Genomic DNA, 22,030 nt, shown 5'->3' on the forward strand with positions numbered 1-22,030 from the left:
ATGCGCTGAAACACTGGGTTTGTGTGCAGAGGTCTGTGATTTAGTAAATACTTGGGAGATGAATAGAGCTTACACACAAGGGAAGATATTGCTGTCCTTCAGCAGCCTTAGACACAGATCCCTGCTGAGAAGGCCGTCTGACAGCAGCTCATCAGTAACTGGCCTGTCACAGTCAGTGATGCCCACCAGCCATCCCCAGTATATTAAATGCATTTTTAATATCTGCTTCAGTAGATTTAATGAAGAAAATTTAGTTTCCATACTCTGATCACTGCTTTCTCAAGTGTTTTAAAGCATTGACCGAAGCACTTCCAGGAAAGGAACTGTGCTGATAACAAGAGGAGTTCATTGAAAATCAGAATGAAACAGGAGTCTTATTATCCAAATAGTTTCCTTAAATCAAAACAAAAATGTTTGGAAAAAGCAGTGATGATCTTAGAAACAATTGACCCTCCTGCAGAGGGACCTTATGCAGCAGGCTGTGCAGCAGCGGAGATGCAGGGCTGGGAAAAGTGTTTGCACAGTGGTTCTGTCTAGTGTGGCAGAGCTTGCCAAAAGGCAAAATTGCATTTCTTAGGCTGTTGTGTGTCAGTAGCAGAATTAGATCATCATTCTGTCTGGCTTTCAGGGTCCAGAGAGAAGGGTGGCTGTGAATGAAGGAAATGGAATAGATCAAGTTTTTAATTGCTAGCATAGATTTTGTTTTGGTTTTGGCGTTTTTGCAAGCGATGCTTTTGGTGCAAATAATTGTAGCATTACATGGTGTTGTATTAACTGATATAAGAAACAAATAATAACACACAACTGAAAATAAAACTGCTGTTTTTATAACTTGGCAAACTCATTGAGAGCAGTTCCATATTGACATTCTATGTGTATGGATTGTACAGAATTACATTTTAACTTCATGGCAAATGATAAGATCTTTTGCTATCCATACATATAGACAAACTTCATAGTTATTTGATTTTCCTTCCAACTTTCAGGGAAAACTTCTGTTTGCATAAAAGCAAATAAGCTGATTTTTGTTTTCTAATGAGATTCAATGCTTATGATAGTTACTTCAAGACAGCAAGATAAGCAACTTGATTTTGTTGGAAACATCTATTCGAAACATTGACTTCTTGAGCTTTTTCTCTCTCAGGAATCCATTCTGTGTTCGCAGAAGAGAAAGCAAGTCCTGAATGAGACCCACAAATTTGATTCTTGTATGTGTCAAAACAGTCATATATGAAATGCTTATTATTATAAAAATTTAAGAAGTGTCCTAAATGCTTACATTTTTATAACACACAACATATTAAATAATACATTTTCTTGTTAGCATCTGTTTGCTGTCATTGTTAGCAGATCCTATGATTTAGTACTTAAATTAATGACTACAACCATTTTGGTGCTGATATATGCCCCTTATGGCTTATCACATCACTTTAAGAACCAGCATATATGCTTCTACGAGAGTAATTTTTTAATTGTTCATTCCTTTAAGTTCCTGGTGGAAGTAACATCCTGTTTTCAGTGTGAAAGTTTCAGAAGCTTGAATTACGCTCTCAACTGAGTGAAATACTGCTGAGCATTAATTTCTGTAAGAAAAGGCAATACAGGAACTGACCCTAATAAAATTGCCTTCTAAGACAAGCCTGATAGAGTATTGTTACCAAGAAAAACCAACAACATTGATAGAGGAATGAAAAGATAATACCCTGTGTTCTTCTGATCAGGTGATGGTTAAAAGCCTTGTTCATGTTTTTGTTTGACTAATTGGTACCATACAAGTAGAGTTAAAACTCCCATAGGCATGCTGTGTTACTAGTTTTCAGCTTGTATCTCATGAAATCCTTGTTGTCCATGGACTTCAAGTGAAGAATTCGAAGTAAATTAACTTCTTGTCAAAAGGCTTAAATTTGCCAAACAGGACCCTGTGCTCATCATGGGAAAAACTTTATGATTTGTGAACAACTTAGGATGAAAACTTCGGTTTTTAAGCAACTAAAGCATTTTTTTACATATCTTATGTTTTATTTGGGTACAAACTTTTTAAAATATTCTTGTGTCTATAACATTTTGAGTAATGATAGTGATTTGAGTAGAAGACACTATCCCTGCCATTGCATACACCAGGATACTCAGTTGCCTGATTGATAGTGACAGTCTCATTGCTTTGTTTTGCAGAATTGTTGAACTTTACTATCTTGCTTTATCCTTTTCATCTGAATAGAATGTTAAGTGTTGCTGTCTATCCAAATGTGGAAAAAGGCTTCAGATCAGGATGTAGTGCTGAAGAGGACTTTATTGTTTGGGTGATTGTCCTCTATTTGCAGGTCTGTATTTAGGCCTTCAAAGTCTTGGAAGCATTTGATGGTCTAGTTTCCCATATACCTCCACAAACTTCAACGCGGAACAAAAATGTCCTAAGATAGCACACATTCTTCTTTCGCAGAAAGCAAAATGTTGTCAAATATTCCTTTGAACAAGACATGTGCAATAGCAAAAGTATTCTTTTATGCAATGCAGCCTGTCTGAAACAGTTTCAAAGGAAACATAGAAACTGTGACCAGGATGGAGGTAATACTTGCTCCTGTGACTGAATTGCTATAAAGGGTCTTTTGGAGTTCCCTGTTGTTAATTGAGGACACAGACAACAATAAAGACATCATGTATCTCTGTTTCTATTTGTGGTTGGCTGGGAGATGACAGAACTTCTTATCAGTCTTCTGTTGATGCTGTTGTACCATCAAGTCCTTTACTGCGTCTCTTTGGTGGAATACAGATGCTCATTTGGAGACTACAACTTGTGGAGGGTATGGTAGGCGGAGAGTGTGTTTCCATATATGAAATGGCTATTGAACATTAGCCATTTATGGCATTAGTTTAAAGTGCATGTTGTAAACGCAGCTCTCCTTCAGTTTTCAACACAGCTGAGCAATATGTCCTCCTAGACAAGTGCATTTTCTTGGGGTATACAAAATACAAAAAGAGAAAAAAAAAACTTGAAAGCTAGATCTCTGGTTCTTATAGAGCTTAAAAAGAAATACCTGCTTTGACCAGTTGGCAGGTACTCCAGTAAGCCAAGCAAGTTCCAATCCAAATGAAGTTCAATGACCTTATTGCAATGAGTGATCTAACACAGGAATATGTTTTCCTTTATCCTGTTATTAGGAACAGGAGAATATAATTGGTGACCAAAAAGAGTAAGTTGGGCTACATTTATTATCTCATTTGTATTGTGTTCCTTTAATATCAGTGGTCTGAGAAAGAAAGGAAAATGGTCCTTTATGGAATAAATGCGTAGTTTCAGTCTAAATATTTTCCTAACCATATCTGCTTGATATGTCGTCTAAGTGCTGAGTATTTTTTTCCAAAAAAATTCCATTGATTGCCCAACAACTATTATTCACAAGCTTCCCGCTTACACTTTTTATTTTAATTTGCTATTTAGACACAGACCTCGACAGTGACAGACGATCATTCTTACACATTGTTATTTTTTGTGGTTTCAAGTTTTCTGGATAGAGAATTTTGTCCATTTATCTGCAATAGATGACTGTCATTCTAACATTTTAAATCTCAGTAATTTTAAGATAATGTTTCAGCTACTGTGTAGAAATGAATATATTTTTATGTAGACAGATTTAAGGAGGTCAGCATGTATCACGTATTACTTGTTTGTGTTAGTTTGTTTTGTAATTCTAAGCTCTTTAGTTTTATTTTCAAGAATATCTCTCTCTCAGTGGAACTTTGCATTAGTAGATCAGGATGTTTACTGAAATAACCAGTTGAAATTATTAAAATATGCAGTGGAAAGCAGCGTGCTTAATTTAATATGCCTCTGAATATTAAATGCAAGTAAAATGTTATATAGACATGAAGCCAATTGTTATAGTATATGAAGCAATAGCTGTGTAAACCCTAACCTCGTAATTTTGCAAGTTCTACTTTATCATGTGGCTGTAAAAGGCAATCAAAATAAATCATGGAAGATGAAGAAATATTTTCTAGGGCTTTCTGTATGCTTTCAGAAGTGGCGCTTGATCCATGAAATTTTAGTAAGCATATTAAATAATACAATGTGATGTGCAACGTGTCAGGGCTGATAAATTATTTTGTATAGGACATTTATACAACATATGGTGAGCTGCTATGTGAACAGCTTAATGACTAAATTATGCTAATCTTTCTTGCCATATTTACTTTTCATTTAAGAAAAGGCATTTTCAAATTTTTATTTTACTTTTTTTATCATGTGTAGATATAAGAAAGGTGTAGGTCATCTCTGAGAAGCCGTGACAGTGATCCAAGGTTCCTCAGCTGTGCAGTGTACATAACACAGATGTTGGGAGAGTCATCTGTCAGCTATGCCTCTCCTATGGAGTTAAAGTTCTAGGGGGAAAAGAATTCGACACAGTGCTGTCACTGTTACATTTTCACAATAGAAGAGCATGCAAATAGTCAACCTCCTGCTTAGCAGTAGTGCCCTGTCTAATGTCTGTGGTGGTTAGAATAAAAAAATAGTGGGTGCATCTAGGGCTCATAGATCTGACAAAGGTCATGCTATGCTGGGCATTTGAATTGGAAATTGTCTGGACTTAGATTTTATAAAGCTCCCAGTGTTGTCGGGGAAAATTTCAGCAGGGTTTTGTCCCTAGAGAGGCCTCTTAGGCCCTTTTCTGTCCTATGAATGAATTTAGATGTGAGGGTTTCTCTTGCCTTAAAACTGTTAAGTTCATTTTGCATACATCCCTAGAGAGAAAAACTGGCAGATGCTTTTGTCTTGGAAGTGTTTAAAAGAAAACTGCAGAACGGGAACAAGGGAGAGAAGGGGCCCTGTGTGGAGTCCCAGAACATTTTGGAAATGGCCAATATGCAGTTTTCATCAGTACTAAGGCGGGGCGCAATATGGTGCCTGTAGCTCACTAGGGAATATGAATGTTGATTAAGCATACTCCCAGGCTTTGAAATCCTGAAAGCAGTGTCAGAATAATGGATGTTGAGCAAATGTCAAGCATTTGTTAATTTCGCTGTTATTTGGAGTTTATCTACCATGATCAATCAAATAAACTAGTGCTTCTCTGTTGTGGCATGTGTCATTGATATGGTGATTAGGTGGATAGAGAGGCCTTCTGCCTTTTTTTTTTTTTTTGTTAATCCAGGTAACGGATTACATATGAACAGCCATAACTTTAGATTAAATATTTCTTTGCAGTTGCATTAGTGGAAGGAGTTGCATTAACAAAATACTTTGGGGGTACAGAGAGACAAAAATATTTGCATATCTGCTGTGATAAAAATTACATTTATGCCATTTTTTCCACTTTTGGCCTTAAGGTATTACTGTCATGATGAAGGAGAAATTGCTTCTAAATAAAAATTGATAGAGGGATCTTTTGCTTGTTGTTAGAAAGATAAATTTGAAAACAAAGTGCTGATTTATGGCTTAGCTTCCCTCTTCACTCTAAATATTTTGGTTTCTAAAAACTAGAAACTTAATTTCAACATCCTCTTATTGATACCCTTTAGTTAAAAGTAGAGATCTCTTTTATAAGAATATGCCCTCTAAGATATATCATGCATAATGTATATATGTAATTTGTTGGTTACTAACGTGCAGACATGTAAGCATTCCAGTTGAGAATATTTTGTTCTTGTTCTCATTTTCACTATTTTCTGAAGTCCTAATTCTATTAGGTTGCTGCTCTTAGAAATTAGGTAACATATAAAATATTTCTATTTACATGTGAAGATGTTTAAATGTGAAGAACAGGTTAAGATTAATCTGAAAGAGAAGAAGGATCTGTAGCCTTTACTGCTTTACTTTAATATATTAAAAGTGCAAAATATGAGAGAATAGGGTTGGATGTTTTGTGTGAGACATTTTTGAAAGCTGCCTGAAAGATATTCTCAGTCAAATTTCAATGAATTCCAGTGAAGTTTATTTAACACCCTTCTCACTGACTTTTTTTTTTTATCTGTAGTACTTATGGACTTAATATAAAGATGGTAATGTATATTTTTATTATGTTTTTGATAAGTCACAAAAATTGAAAAAGTGTCAGGGAGTCATGCCATACTATTTGATGCATGCTGAGGTCATCATCAGCTTATTTTAACAGAGAGCTAATGTTTGTTCTTCCTTGGGTTCCACATTTATTTATCAAAGCCTCTAGGCTCATTCTACCAAAACCAGTGACATTTTGGTGCTTAGTGAAGGTGATGTTGTACAGTCAATATTATTGACTGTTTATATCAGATATGACTCTGTTCTATTTGTGTTCCATTAAATTCTGTTCCATGGAGTAAGAGTTCTGGAAAGCCAGCACTTCTTGCAGTGGCACTGTGGGAAATGAAGCTTATAGTAATTTTATGTATTTTCAGGGCAATATAAGGATTGCCCTTATAGAAAAATCCTCTAGAGAGGAGAGGAAGGGGAAGGAAAAAGAAAAGCCTGTTGATAGGAATGGAAAGAGTTAGAGAAGTTTTAGGATACACTAATGTAAAGTTTTGATCAGCTCTTGTGATGTTCCCTTCATATTGCCTTCCAGTTTTAGGTAGATAGCTTTTTTAAAAAGAGAATGCTGGAAGAACAGTAGTAAAAAGAGATAGTTGGATTTCCTTCTTGTGCATTTCTGCAGTCTTTCCAAAGGGAAGTAAGTAGTGGCATTAAATGACGTTATTCCCTCTATGACATAATAAGCTGGGGCTGAAAGTAGGCTTTTAAATGTATGCATGCATGATACAACAACTTAGATATGCAAGACAAAACACTGCACTGTTGGGTAGGTAGATGTTCTGGTTTAGGGCAAATTTGAGAGGAAACTTTCAGAGGACCCTCTAGTAAGCAGATTCAAGTGGTGCCTCCCACACTGGGTCAGGAAAAGACAAGAATTATTATCCTTTTTTTTCCTTTTTTTTTGTTCAATAATTACAAATAGCTTTAAAATTGTAATTTTTAAAATTATAAACACTGTCTAGGGCTCTGAAATCTCAAGGGAACTAGCTATAAATAGATTAATCTCTTGCCTTGAATCTGCATCATAACCAAAATAGAAATTTACTAAAAACTATCACTTCTATATCATCTGTATTTGATTCTTGAAATTTTATCCTGAATATATTTTAGATTATATCCTGAATGGGAAGCATCAATAAGTTCCTAACTTGTTTAAGGAATTAACAGTTTTGATTGGATAACTGGAAGTTTTTTTGACTTAAGATGTTCACTTTGTACCCTGGAGAAACCTATGCAACAGTGTGTGTGCTTGACATGTGATGCATGCAAATGCTAAATACAGTAGCAGCATGAGGCAAGTGTCATTAACAGTAATTTATGTAATGAAAGCCACGTGGCTGTCTTTGTAATTAATTGCTTCTAAATAGTAAATTTTAAATGTAGTTTATAGTTTTCTAAATCTGATTATATATTTTTAGGAGCAAATTGTTTATGGGTGTTTAGGGATTTATTTAGTGCTGAACCATGCTTTTTACATGTAGGCTAATTTTTTAATACAAAATGAACAAGCTAATTAGCTGAATTACGATTCATTCATAAAAATAGTTTTCTAAACTTAAACACCTAACTTGTACAGAACAATATAGTTTTGTTAAAAAAAAAAAAGCTATAAAGTAGAATTATTTTCCCTTTTGTCCACAGTGAGCAAATTTGAGATTAAGGTCTGCAGAACTTACCTTCTGATCTATTTATTTTCCTGGGCATAAGAGGAAGTAGCACGACAGGCTAATCCAAACAAAGTGAGGGGATGAACACAAAATAAATATTTCCAAACTGAGTATATTTTCAATGTGTGGACCTTGGCCCTATCAGTAGGGCAGATAAGAAAGGAGAAGGATAAACCCCTGGTTTAAATTTAAATTTAAATTCTTCACCTTAACTGCTTGTTGGGGTCCATTGCTGTTGCATCCTAGGAACATCCTTCTTTGCACAACCAACATCAGATAAGGAACTACTTTAGTGTATTTTTGTCTAACGGTTCAATATTTAGATTGTGCTACTAAGATAAAAATGTCAAACTTGCAAACATGTTTTTGGTACAGTCTTAAGTGAAGAACATTGAAGTGTGGATGATGTACACTTGAGTGCAAATATTCACAGATGTTTTGCCTTTTTCCTCAGTCTCTGGTGTGCTGCTGTATGCCTCTGCTTTGGCATGTCCACTGATTCTTTCCTGGATATGAAGAAACTTTTTGCTAAGTAACTTGCTAAGATTTAACTAAGTAGTTGAAATGAAGGATATAGCAAATCATCTACTTTTGCTAGTCTCAACTGCTGGGTTGGTTTTTTTTTTCATTTTCTGAAAAAATTTAATGGTAGAGTTTAAAGCAGAATTCTTGAGAATACCAGGAAATGGAGATGTGGTGGACAAGTACTGATATTATCAAGGTGTATGTGGAGACAAACCCTGTTTGATTTCTCTCAGTTTCTTTTGTCAGTGGACTCCCTGATTAGATACTTAAAGATGGGTTCTGCTGTCTGTAAGGTGAGGACGTTCAATAGTCATTGAAGCCTGATGTCATAATATTTGGGAGTTTTAATTTCACATTTTAGCACTGACAATGTATTTCTTCATCCCTATTGTGAATATATATTGTTCTGTATTATATGTTCAGATATATCATGTATATTATATATTCTGAAGATATATTGTTCTGAAAGTATTTTCAGTTTGAAAATGTAACCTTACAAAATAATTTTATATTTTAATAGAAGCTTGAAACATTAGTGAAATAATATTTACTTATAGAGGTCTCTCTGTGGGTTTGGCATTGGAATAGGTTCCAAACATTCACGCAACAAGTATTGTTTAATTCCAGAAAGAAATTATATCAGAACAATATCTTAGGCAAATTACTGTCCGTTTTCACTACTTGCTTACTAAGATTATAAAACTGAAAAAGTAGTTTCTTTTCTTATGGACGTGCTACTCTTCCATTGCTGTGATTGCTGTATTTTTTTAACATGTTATTTATTTATCCACTGGTAAAGCATGTTGCTGTTCTGCTCAACCATATATATGTGAATGGAAAACCAGCATTTTTGTTCATAATTTTTCAGATTGGGAGTTTGATCACACTTCTCTATCATTTGAATATGGAGTATTTTTAGTTACACTTGTATTATTGCTATTGGAAATCAGATTTTTGTGGTGTAGGTGAAAGAAGGTGTAATTTTTCTCTGCAAAGAGCTAGCATTATTTTGGGATCATTGCCTGTATTGGTATTTTGCACTTACCTCTGCAATTTATTTTTTTCACATCTGATGCGGATTGTTCATAGTCTGCAGTTGTTTTGAAATATATTGGTTGTTACAAGAGACACCAAAAAATTAGGTGTCTCCAGGAAGAATTGGTGTTCTGTTCTTAAAGGAACTTCTGAGTCTTCCTAAATGAAAAATCAAACAGTATCTAATACTGGCAATTTTCCTCTGTCTGCTGCTAGAACTTATTGGCCAACTAGGTCAGACATTATTAAAGTTCAAGTGGCCCAGTGGGAAAAGTAATGGCCTTGCGCTACTATGAATTTTAAATGCTGCCATTTCTATGTATTGCACCATCATCTGTTCTTGCACATCACTAAATTGTATAGAAGTTGTGGAACCAACCACTGTCAAGGTCATAGAAGTGATGACTCTTCTCAAGTAGCCTTCACTGAGCTTTGTCATACAGTTACACTCATAACCCTGGCTATAAGCATCAAAGTTGTATGCACATGCCTGAATTTAACCTTTTTATTGTCATTGAATAGTGAAACCTGCAGTGCAGGATATCTTTCTCCTCAAAATCTTTACTTTGTATTTTATTTTTGATCCTGCCAAAGGTATGGAATTGACTTTGAGGCAAAAGCAATTTTTGGGGATCTATTTAGATCTTTTGAGTTGAGCTGTTGTACAGCTTACTGAACTGGATATCAGAGAATTCTAAAATTGATTCATGTTATTGTTTTTCAGATGAGCTTGAATTTCATCTTGATTTTAAATTTAATTTTACTAAGTCTGAAATGAGCATATCATCACGTACTTCTTGTCGTATATGTATGTATATCTACATACACACAGCATAACAATAACAACAGTAACAACAACAACACAATAATAATAATAATAATAATAATAATAATAATAATAATAATAATAATAATAATAATAATAATAATATATTTGTAATGGGAGTATTTCCTCTACAGAACTGTATTGACTTGATAGTTTCCAAAGGAGTAGCTACCAATAATGCTTCATTGTATGGAAGGCTTCTTATGCAGAAATAATAAAACTGGTTTTGTATTCCAGACTTGAACTGGTGTAGCTGGAAAGCTGGAAAATTAGAAGATGGCCACTTTATAGAAGTCAGCATTGTAATTAAAGACTTAGATATATCTATGTTACTTAGTAACTCTAATTCAAACTCACCTATTGATTTAAAAATATACACTCATGTATATAGGCAAGTATGTTGATTTAACTTAAATTGGTAATTCATGGACTTCTGATAAGTCATTGATAGATTTGTGCATAATAAAAGTACAAATGTGTACAGAGACAATACTCTGCTTTTTGAGAATTTTCGTTCAGAGAAGTGACCACAATCATACTAACCTATAAGAAAGATTGTTGTACTAGAGGCTACAGTGAAGAAAGATTAAAGCTTTAACTATTGTAGAGGTCAATGTGCCTCCTTTGTTCCATGCTCTTCAAGCATATAAGCCTAACAAGCTCGGATAGGCCTTTGGTATTGCTGAGCCTTCCTGGATTCACTTGTAGAATCATTCAGACTGCTAAGAAGCCTTTTTGTTATCTGGACAATCCTGACCGTGGAAGAAATTGTGAGAATCCTCAAGTTGTCACCTCCTATCAGGTGGGAAGTTGACCATCAGATTTGCGTTGGGTGATTTTCAGGTCTAACTGTGGTGCTTGCTGCCCATGCCCTGTAGTTGTGGGAAGCCACTGAGGCTGTATGCCTCTGTGCATGTTATGCATTTGAAACAATGCTGCTAGATCTATTTGAAATCCATTACTAACAGAGTTTTTACAAATTAGGGTGGACTGGTTAGCATGTTAGCATAAACATTCCTTCCTTTAGGAGTCCCTGTTCCAAATCATTTGCAGTATGGAAGATGAGAATTTGGCTGGTTGGATTTCTTTCATGTCTTTAATAATGTAACAGGAAAAATATGTTTTAGACACACGCTCTGAAACTTCAGGATAGATGTGAGGAGAATTCCCCTTTCACCACTAGTCTTTTAAATTTTTTGATTTATATCTTTCTTTCCTCACTTAGATTTTAAATCTGGCATGGCAACACCACACAGTTCTAGCCCTATAACTTGTATTTTAATGCTCAATATTGTTCCAGTAAAAGTATTTTTAAACTTACTATACATGGGAAGGGGAAGTTCTTTTCCAGTTTAAAGAAATGAGAGACTCTTGCTATCTACTTTGGAACTTTAGAACTTTCATATCATGAAAGATATGAGTAGCACTGCATACTCACTAGAGATTGTGGAAGAAACAATTTTCCCCCCTTATTGAATTCCTTCTATAGCTAAGTGGCAGTGTATATTCTTCAGGGAGAAGGTTTGTCACTGCAGCTTTGGGATTTCTCATGTAACAGCTTCTGAATTTTGGAAACACAGCTCCTGCCCCTACACTCAGTTTTTAACCAATATATTTATCGTTTTAATAAGGTGGAATATTCCATTTTGTGAAAAGGAAACAATGAAGCTATTCTGCTTATGTATAACATATTTGTCTTATGGACTATGCTTTCCCCCTTGTTGTCTCCACTTGTGTGAAATCTCTCTAAATACTCTTCCTTTGTTCCATGATAAAATACATTAAATGTGAAACTGATTTTTTACTCTTTGTACTTTAGGCAACAAATGTGGAGTTAAAAGTGAGGGAAAGGAAAGTCATTATAAAACATGAAACATTAAACAAGTGAAATCTTGGTTTGCACCTACAACTCCATGTTTTCAGTAATCTCAGAAAATAAAGTAAAAACTGTAAGTTTCATCTTAACTGTAAAGAATTAATGATTTGCAAGGGCTCATAGTATAATATTTGCATAACATTTGCTTTGCTTGGACTTTCTCCTTGTGACGCTGAAGTAAGTAGCAAATATTAAGCTGGACAGCACTCCAAATCTTGGTTGCATCTGCAATTCTGTTTTGTTGAGGTGATGATCTGGTACAATTAAATTGCTTTCATCATTACTAGCTGCTTCTTAGCCAAAGTTTTCTATCTACTCTAGCTACAAAGCAGTAAACTGCTTATATGAAGTAGTAACTTATTTGTTACTACTTTACATATGAGTACTCATTGCAAACCAGAACATTTTTGAAAGACTCTCCAGGGATTATAGCATTCCTTGTCTTCAAATTCTGAGATTCATTAGAAGAGAATGGTCTAAATGTTATTCTTATTTAGTAATTGACCAAAGGGCATATTCTTTTCCCACCAAGCTCTTTCTAGCTTAACTGATATCTAAGTTCTTAGAGATCATTTCTCTTATCCCTTTTTCTGGACTGTCTTGGGCATCCCCTTCTAAATGTTGGATTTGTGTATTAGAAGTAACTTTAATAACTGTAATACTATTTTCTTTATGGCAAGCAAATTTTTGTATCTTTATATCATTTGTAACCTAGAACTTACACTTCATTTTATAAAATAAAAGTATTTTTATCATTAAAAAATGGGCATTTTTAGCCAACTTTAGATTTCAGTTTTCTGCTCAAATCCACTTAAGTATTGACAAGAGCATGAAATACATCAGGCATTCAGATGGAAGTATGCCGCTGACACCAACCCAGAGTAACAAAAGGTAAATTGGCGTCATTGTGGATGCCAGTGTACAGGAAAAGAGGATATCTAAAGAGTGAGGCTGGATGCTTTGAACAGAGCTCTGGGAGTTAGACTCATTACTGTCTAGAATTCCAGAAGAAAATGTTTCCATGAAAGTTGTCACTACTGAACTGCGGAACTGAGAAAAATTTGCTTTTTTCCCTGGACAATATACTGAGTTCTACAAGAAGGATAACAGGTTAGAATATTAAATGTTTAAACGCGGTAGTACTCAGAATTACGACTTCTGGGTTTTTGTTCATTTGTTTCAGAAAATCAGCAATTATGTACCATGGCTCTACAGTTGTTTCTCAACAAAAGTGTCTGCTTGTCACAAACAACTATATTCCCAGTCTTCAAGTAAGGCATGAGGCTTACTAGATAGGTTATTCCATGAAAGGCAATAATGCAGTACTCAAATGTTATTTTGAAGAAAAAGCCACTTTCAGTGTTATGTTTGTTTTCCTGGATAGCTCAGTGTGATTACTTGTGATAGCTCACAACATTTGTGTGGTCATTTGTTGCTTTGAAATCTTGTATAGAAGTATCAGAGGATGGATGCAGCCCTAGGAATTTAGCTGTTCCTCTAGAAGTAATGGTAACTTCTATGGTAGTATTCCTGCTGTCGGTATCAGCAGTTGTGATTGTGCTGTTTTTCTATTCGAATTCACATTCATTACTTCTCTTCCCTCTCCAAGTACATAGTAGTGTCTTTTTCAGTGCTTTCTGAAACCATGATATTTCAGTTTTCACTCAATAGGATCTTGCAATATATGCTCCATCTGTGTTTTGAAGAGCTACTTCATTTTGCCAGGAAGTTGTCTCAATGAAATTGTAGCAAGAAAACACTGAGTGGCAGATGAGTGGTTTTAGTTTTTAAGTAAACGATGTTAACCAAAAGAAACATGGAAGCAGCCATGTAAAGATATAAATCCATTTCTCCTGGAGAAGGGGAAAGATCATCCAGTAATAAGGCTTGTAATTATTTGAATGGTGTTATTGAAATAATTCTCTTTGCCCCAATGATAAAGTTTATGTACTGCAATCCAGTATATATCCAATTTGCACTGTTATTGGAATGAATTTTTTCAGTATTTGTGCTAGGTCCTAAATTATCTGAACAGTTGGAAAGACTGTTCCATAGGAGAGGAGTGTTAAACTAAATTGAAGTAGGTCAAATTCCAAGGACACCAAGGGGACAAATATAATGGACAAGAATAAGAAAAACATTTAGTTTTGAGAAGACCTTGAAGGCCATCATGGTCATTAACCTAGCATTTCCAAGTTGGCCATTAAAGGTGGAGTGTAAAGGGAGGGAGGGATAATGGTCTTTGTTTTTTTTATATGCCAGTGTCAGTGTTTAATAGGATAATGATAGTTTAAGTATAGTTAACATACCAGGAATAGCCTAAAACCACAAAAATTACTATGTCAGTGGAGGAGAACTCAAACCAGAGATCTAGTCAAATGCTGTCCTGATCTGTTCTGGGATTTTTCCCACATCTGTCTCTAAATTCAGTTCTACCATTATGACCATGTAAATCTGCAAGGTAATAATAGTTATGTGGTGAGCCATTAGGGGGCCATATGTATCCAACTTATTTATAGCCTGCAGGTTTGGGTTTTTTTTTTTTAGATCAACTTGAAATATCTTAGCTTTCTGTATGTGTGTAGCCTGTGTAAGTATAATAATCTTAATTTCTTTCCTTTGTTCACCTTCTAGTGATTACATGTGCAGGTTGCAGGTTGTCATAATTGGATTATGCACCTTTTGGAGAGGCTTTGTGGTATGTAACTCCTGGCCTCTATGTCACGTGTATATTTAAATAAATATTTATTATTTAAATACTGTTTACTTTATTTGACTAGAAACTATTAAAATTTAAATTCTTTACTGTATTGGACTTATTTTTTCTGTAATCCATTAATTTAATCTATATATTAGTCCATTTCTGTTTCTATAATTTTTCTACTGTTTTAACATTCAGTCTCACTGAGTACTCAGGGTGAATAGTCCCATGTGTAAAATACCAAAGATCAAGGCTCAGCTTACTGCTGTCACGCAGATGTTGCGCTGGGCAGACAAGCCCAACTACAAAGTTATGGCAAAAAGCCTGGAAGCACAGCTATGGATAAGATATACTTGTAAGTTCTTTATACAGCACTGCACTGACCTAGTCACTTTGTTTCTGATTCTTCAGCTGCTTGGTTTAGAGGTAACTTTATACCATGCTGCATATACATACTGTCTGTTTAACTCTGATCCAACCATTTAGTTGTTTTGTGCCTCATTGTTCCCTTTTGAAAGTGAGAGTAGGATTTCCTCATTTTAAATTAGTGTTTCTGAAGTGTGACAGTTGGAAGGAGAAGGGTCATTTATGTATGGAGAGAATATGTACTTTTAATGTAATTATGATACAGGTGTTAAATTCACAGACAAGAAATCTGACAGAAGAGTGAGACTTTAGACATTGTGGATTCTTTGAACTACCTATGCTGTGCCATAGTAAGTAAGTTCATGGGAGGAAAAAATGTTAATTATTCATAATGCTTTGCTGTGCCATAAAACTCGATTTATTGAGACTATAATTTGTTCAAGTTGCATGTAGTAGAAAAATATATCAGGAGTAATTAGTAGTACTCAGGATGTGATGAGGTAGATATATCCACAGAGGACAATTGAAAACAGTAGCGGTGTGGTATTGATTGCCTTTCAGAGGAAAAAATCTTGTCTCTTTTCTAAATGTTAACAATTCAGAGAGAAAAATTCCCACTTGGGAAGAATGCTTTCCAGGTTGCTTCATTGCCAGGTGTTCGACATTGAGTGGATCCTTAGATGAATGAAGCTTATGGCAGCTTTTGGAAATGACCGACTCTGGGGAATCTTGGCTTCCTGCTGTGAAAGTTTCCATTTTCAAAGCACATCAGTTTCAGTGGGAATGTTCCACTGGTCCCATATGCTACTTCTGACGGAGGGGAAGTTTTTAACCTGAATATGAGACAGCTACTGAAGAAGTTCCCTTGCTGCTAACAAAATGAATTTCAATATGTTGCCAATGAACAAGCGGCGTGTTCCCAACTGCTGATGGAATTTAACTCCATCAATTTTTAATGGAAATTTTGCTTTAATTTCCTTTTATCCCTGTTACCTTTTAGCTCCGCTACTTGCTCCTGGTAGGACTTTTGAGTTCTGAAGTTGAATCACCCAAACAGTATGCTAGTTTGATTTGAAGTTCTTGCTATATTTTCCTCCCCTCCCTCATACGCTCTCTCCTTGACCTAGCAGCAGGAAGCCTTTGTCTGAGGTGTTCATCTGGAACAACTTTTCCACACTTGTTTTCATGTTCTGTTAGATTACAGGGCAGCAGGCCTACCTTTGAAGCTCCCTTCTCTTTTGTTTCTTTGCAGTGCACTCCAGTAATTAACTTTGTCCTTCTTTTATTTGTTCCAGTCAATCGCAGTCCACTCTGCTGAGCATCTTCTCCCAGGAGTACCAGGTTAGAAGTTTTCTCCTTTGTGAGGGTTGACAGGTGCCTAATTGAATGATGAATGTCCCTTTATTTCTTTGTAATTGAACTGCCAGCTTTCTGATTGGTTTGGAGGATGTTCCTTTTTCCACATCAAGCACCGCCTGAGTCTCAGTGGATGGCTGCCAAGCCTACCCATCCATCTGTCTAATAACATCTAGCCTTTGCTTATTTGGTGGACCTGTAATAAATTATGCTAAACCATTATTATTCTGACAATAATAATTTCCCTGTGTTGCGTGGTTCCATGTGCTAAATGTTTGCTGACTTGCACTGTCAGTGCTGCTTTCCATTGCTGACAGAGATGATGATAAATGACCATTGCCGGAGTGGCAGAAGGCAAGAGAGGCAGAAAATGGAGTCATTTATCATGAGATGACAGGTGTCAGTCAAGTGGCAAGTCTCTATGGAATTACTTTTTGTAGTTTTTCAAATAAGTTGTTTTTAAGCAATGTTCTTCCTGGTTAAAAATGCCAATTGAATTGTAAAACTAGAGTGCACCAGACTTAGATGGAATTGAATTGAGGGAAAATTAATACAAAGGTTGAAAGAGAGAACAAGTTTTTCTTTGCCCTCAGCAGCCTTCAGTAAACTTATTTAGATTCAATTATTGTGACCTTACTGGCTTTTACATATGGTACATTGCAGTACAGTCTGAAGACGTTCAATTCAATAGGTAGATTGAATGTCATTTCTGTATGGAATCTAAAAGCATGGTTCACATCTATCAAAGTGTAGCCAAGGATCGCGTGTTTGTGTAGTCATGATTTCAGTGTTTTGATCTATGACACCTTTGTAAAAGTCCTGGTTTTTTTTATTTTTCCAGAAACAAATCAAAAGAACACATGCCAAGCATCACACTGCTGAAGCTATTGAAACTTACTACCAAAGGTATGACCTCCCCACCCCAGTTAAGACTCTCATCGTAGCTCCTGATTTTTACAGCAGTTGTGAGTAAATGAGCTTATGAAGCTAATTTTATATAACAATAAATGAAGAATTTGGGAATACAGAATGGTTCACCTAAAAATGTTTTTCACTGGAAATACAGAAATTTTTCAGGATTTGGTCATTCTGATTAAGAAAGAGTTTACTTCCCTGTCTCTAAGTCAGGATAAGCAAATATTTTTTCCAGTGTATGTGATGACATTTATTATATATTGCCTATAGTTTGTAATTTTTAGGATTTCTGTGTCGACTGATTTTGATGACTTCCTTACAGCAAGAGAGCTTGTTCTGTTACAGTTCCTTGTTTAAAACAACATTTGTGCTACATTACAAAAAGTTACATATTCATGTATTGCCAGTTAAAGCACTAATTTTTAGATCACTCCTGTTTTATCAACAGAAGTGTCAGAAATAGTTTTTAAGGGAGGATGAAAACCTTTATGTCATTTTACAATTGTTTGCATCTTAAGCTAATAAACTGTGTTTGCTACACCTTGTAGTTTTTCTGTTAGTTCCACAGGCTTTACTAAAAATATTCCATTGACATAATTGGGTCATAGTGATAACAGGTAAAGATATGCAATTAAAATATTACTTAGTAGACTGACATATCTGAAGAGCATGCATGGCAAGTGAATTCATACTTGTGATGTATGATATTTGTGCTTAATACTAATCTGTATGAATCAAGAAAATAAACAAAGAGCCTTCATTTGTAAACAATTAAATGTGCTTCTGCCAGAGTCATGTATTTAAAACTTAACCACAATCTGATTATATCAAACACTGGTTTAGAATATCTAGTGTCAAATGTACTAGTTTGGGTGTTTGATTTCATTTTTTTAGTAGTTGTATTGTTTTGTAAAATTTGTACTGGATCACATCACACTTTTCCTAGGGTTGATTCTTGTTTAGGAAGAATATTGGCTTAAAATTTTGTTTTGCTAATAACATGCGTATAGAGTACTACTTCTAATTATTTTTCACTAGCACAGTTTCAGTAAAGTGGCCTGTGGTAATTGTAACTGCTGTGTAAGTAACCCTTTTCTTAGAGTATGTGCAAATCACTAGTTCCAGCCTGAAACTTCAACCTGAAACACAGGAGAAGATTTTGCTTTATGCAAAGTAGCAGTTGTATTGGTGTCAGTAGGGTTGTAGGTATGATTAAGTTTGTCTCACATCAGGTAGGAGGATTTGGTCTCCTGTCTTCTTCTGTAGTCTGAAGTATGATAGCAGTACATAACTAATGCATTATGTATGAAGCTGTGTGGTAGTGGTAGGGAAAATCATTCTTTATGCTATTTCTGAGTATGTCATTTTGCAAGTGTATTAACATGGCTGAGTAAAATGCACATGTTTTTAAATCAGAGATGTTCTGGTCAATAGCTAAAAAACTCATTTCAGTCCTGTTTTAATAGATTTACTGTGTAGTATGTTTAGGAGGCTACAGAAGCAGACAACTTGAGATAGAAGCCACTTCGAAATACTTCAGGCATAAATATGACAAACATGTCTTCTCCTCCGCTCTTCTGTATCATCCACTTTACTGCTGTAAATCCCAGACTGGGTGCTATGCTCCTTAGTGTTTCTGCCAACATACAAGCAGGTAATTGTGCTGTCATTGCTTTCTTAGGTCAGAACTACCAGGTTTTGAAGGTAGACATTTCCAGTGGTCCCTGTTAGGAGCAAGTAAAATAGCTGAGTAGAGTAGTGTCTTCCACTTTACTGAGACTTACTAGTCTGAAACTTAGGCAAACACAAAGTACAAGAAGGATCAGCAGGTTTTCAGAACAGTATTGCCATCAGCATGTGAGACCTGTTAGTCTATAATAGAGTTGCCAGAAGCAGTAGAAATATATGACAGAAATTTACTTAATTCTCACTGTTGCTGTTAAATCATCTAGATGCATGCTTGAGAACTTTAGTCTCAAGTACATTTTCCTAATTGTGTATTTTGTGTATGATATCTCATTTTTTTCTGTTATAAATTTACGTTTGAACATGTTTTGTGGGGTTTTTTTTTAATGTGGAACTGAAATAGTTTAAAGCAAGAAGCTTTTTTAATTTCCTTAATTCATTAAGCTTCAGAATAATTTGCAAGCAAAAAGCCCTCTATCAAATCTTATGTGAAGGAGTTTATAAAGGTGTGCCACACATTCCACAGAAAGGTAAAATGATAAAGAATTTTAATGCCTGTAACTAATGAGCAGAAGAGTGTCTTCTGATGGATAGATAATGATAGAGCTGGAAAAGCTGTGGCCTTCTAATGATGTCAGTAATGATGTGCTGTGCGAATACAGATAGGATAAACGAGCAGGTTCAAATGTTGATAACTATTGTTCTTTTCCACATGGCTGCAAAGCACAAAGTGGCTTCCAATATCATAGCTCCTTCCCATCAGCTTCTGAAGACAGGTTTTAGGTTTTATTGAAATCTGAATATCAAGCAATGAAAGTAACAGAAGTGAGGAAAGCGACATTGTGTGAATTGATGGTCAGAAACATCATTCTGTAATACCCTCAACTAGAAACATTAAGCCTTTGCCACTGATAGGATAATGACTTTTATCAACCTTTATTTAATCCTAAATATTTCTTGTTTTCTTTGTAGAATATTAATTGTTAGACTGATTTCACTAAAATAAGCCTTTAGTATTTAAATTACTGCTCAGCTGATAAAATCTGGAATAAATTTGAGAATTTAGGTTTTTGTGCTTACTAGGGAATTGGGTAAGATATACAGTGCACCTTCATAGTTGAAGCTCATGTGGAATCAAAAATCTTTACTGTGAATAATAGAGGTTTGTTTGTCTGTGATGCATCTTTAAGTAGTACAGATATAATTTATTTGTGTGTCATTAAGCCACATTTTTTAAAATTTCTTGATATATTGAGTTTTTTACCAGTGTCTTCATTGAGATGGATATATTTTGCAGATGAATAGAATAGAATAGAATAGAATAGAATAGAATAGAATAGAATAGAATAGAATAGAATAGAATAGGAGACAACCCTGGAAGTTAGAGATTGCTTAAAATACTACTTCTTAAAAGATTTCCCATTAAATGAGGTATTTCCCCCAAATGAAAAATATTCACAAGGGATGCTGACATATATAAACTGGCCTTTTCTTGCCACTGCAAAATTACTGGCTTTGTCTTGTCTAGGTACCTGAATGGGGTGATGAAAAATGCAGCTGCCCCAGTGTTACTGGACCTGGCCAATGAGGTAACCATCTTTCTTTTTTCTTTAATCTTCCACTGTAAAACCTGAGGGGCATATCTATAGTGACTTTACTGAGAAATGTAATTAACCTAAAAAAATGGTTTCAAGGCACATTAGACATTTAAAATGGTTCCCCAGTCTGTTAGTACTTAAAATAATTAGACAAAAAGCCACATTTATTAATAAATCAGTTCATGTAATTAGTCTTTTAACTTCAAGGCAAATGGGTAGGATACCCTGAATTTGTATTTTGCTGAAAATTTCTGACAGACTGAAGGTCTTTATTGCATAAACTTGCTAAAAAATTCTCACATTGATTAAATGCAGTTTCATCAGTTTGATTTCTATCAGTTTGATAGGAAGGCTTAAAACATAATTTTCCTGACTCCATTTATTTCTGTTCATACAGATTAGAGGATGGCTAATGAAAACTGCTTAAGATAAAGCACTTAAGCAGAATAAATTCCTCAGTGTATGAAAAGTTCTGTACGGATGCCATTAAAGTCTTGACAAATTTATTGATGCTGTTTATTAACTAGAATATGAATTTGCCTTGGTATACATGGTGTTATTTGTATTAAAAACTGCTATCTTAGTACTACATTAAAGAAGAGGTAAAAAGTTTGGACAAGTGGCAGGGAGTTTCCTAGAAAAAAAGAAATTGATGAAATACCTGTTTTTTAAACTCTAAAATATTTATTTACTGTAATAGTAACAGTACAATAGCTGATACTCCCTGGAACTGCTTATGCAATCCTCAAAGGGATAGAATGAAATATATGCTGTTTTGTGTTGCATTTTAATAGAAAACGTAAGAAGGAAGTAGAAAATGAGTGTTTGCATTAAAAATGATATGGCACTGTGAACATTAAGTGTAGCAATAGCAGCAAGTTCTACATGTTACATTAGTAAAAAAGAATGGTTTTTCTCTCATGTACATTGCTGCAGCCGGCAAATGAACAATTACCTATCAATTACTGGAAGATTTTAATGGTCTGTGAAGTGTCTGTGTAACCTGATCGTACAGTTAGCATGGAATCAAGAATTTATTTCATATTAGTGGTAATGTGTAGCTTCTTACCATTTCTGGAAAAGACAAATCCTGAAGTAGTGAGAATAGAATGTACTTTACATAAATAGGTACAATCTTACTAAGAATTTAGGTAAACATCCCAATGGATGATCTATTGCACCCATATTATATGGGAACTGTCATAAAAATATTTCAAGCACAGAGTAATATATCTGTTACTGGTTCTTTGTATATTTTTCGCATTGATTTAGAGATGATGCATATAATTTCTGACTCGAGTGAGCATATCTTTGTTTATTTTTCACTAATGCATTTTTGCAATTCAGATCAAAGATACCTGCAGTTCAGAAATAAATAAAAATTAAGTCTAAGAGAAAGGGGAGATACATAAAAAACTTATTTGTTTCTGGTTTTGTAGTAGCAGGTATATCAGAAAGGCAGTGCATTTTGT

The 22,030-nt window shown here is 34.9% G+C and overlaps 1 protein-coding gene across 2 annotated transcripts in view; it reads left to right on the forward strand.

Annotated features, from left to right (window-relative positions):
• Positions 1 to 22,030, forward strand: part of CDIN1 (CDAN1 interacting nuclease 1) — a 124,445-nt gene that overhangs the window by 10,440 nt on the left and 91,975 nt on the right. For both annotated transcript variants that reach the window (XM_064424108.1, XM_064424112.1), the window contains exons 2-4: positions 16,299 to 16,344; positions 17,201 to 17,265; positions 20,489 to 20,549. In XM_064424108.1, coding sequence (XP_064280178.1) covers positions 16,299 to 16,344; positions 17,201 to 17,265; positions 20,489 to 20,549 — 172 coding nt within the window. The remainder of the gene's footprint in view (positions 1 to 16,298; positions 16,345 to 17,200; positions 17,266 to 20,488; positions 20,550 to 22,030) is intronic.

Source organism: Passer domesticus, chromosome 6 (assembly GCF_036417665.1).
Source record: "Passer domesticus isolate bPasDom1 chromosome 6, bPasDom1.hap1, whole genome shotgun sequence".
Taxonomy (NCBI): Eukaryota; Metazoa; Chordata; class Aves; order Passeriformes; family Passeridae; genus Passer; species Passer domesticus.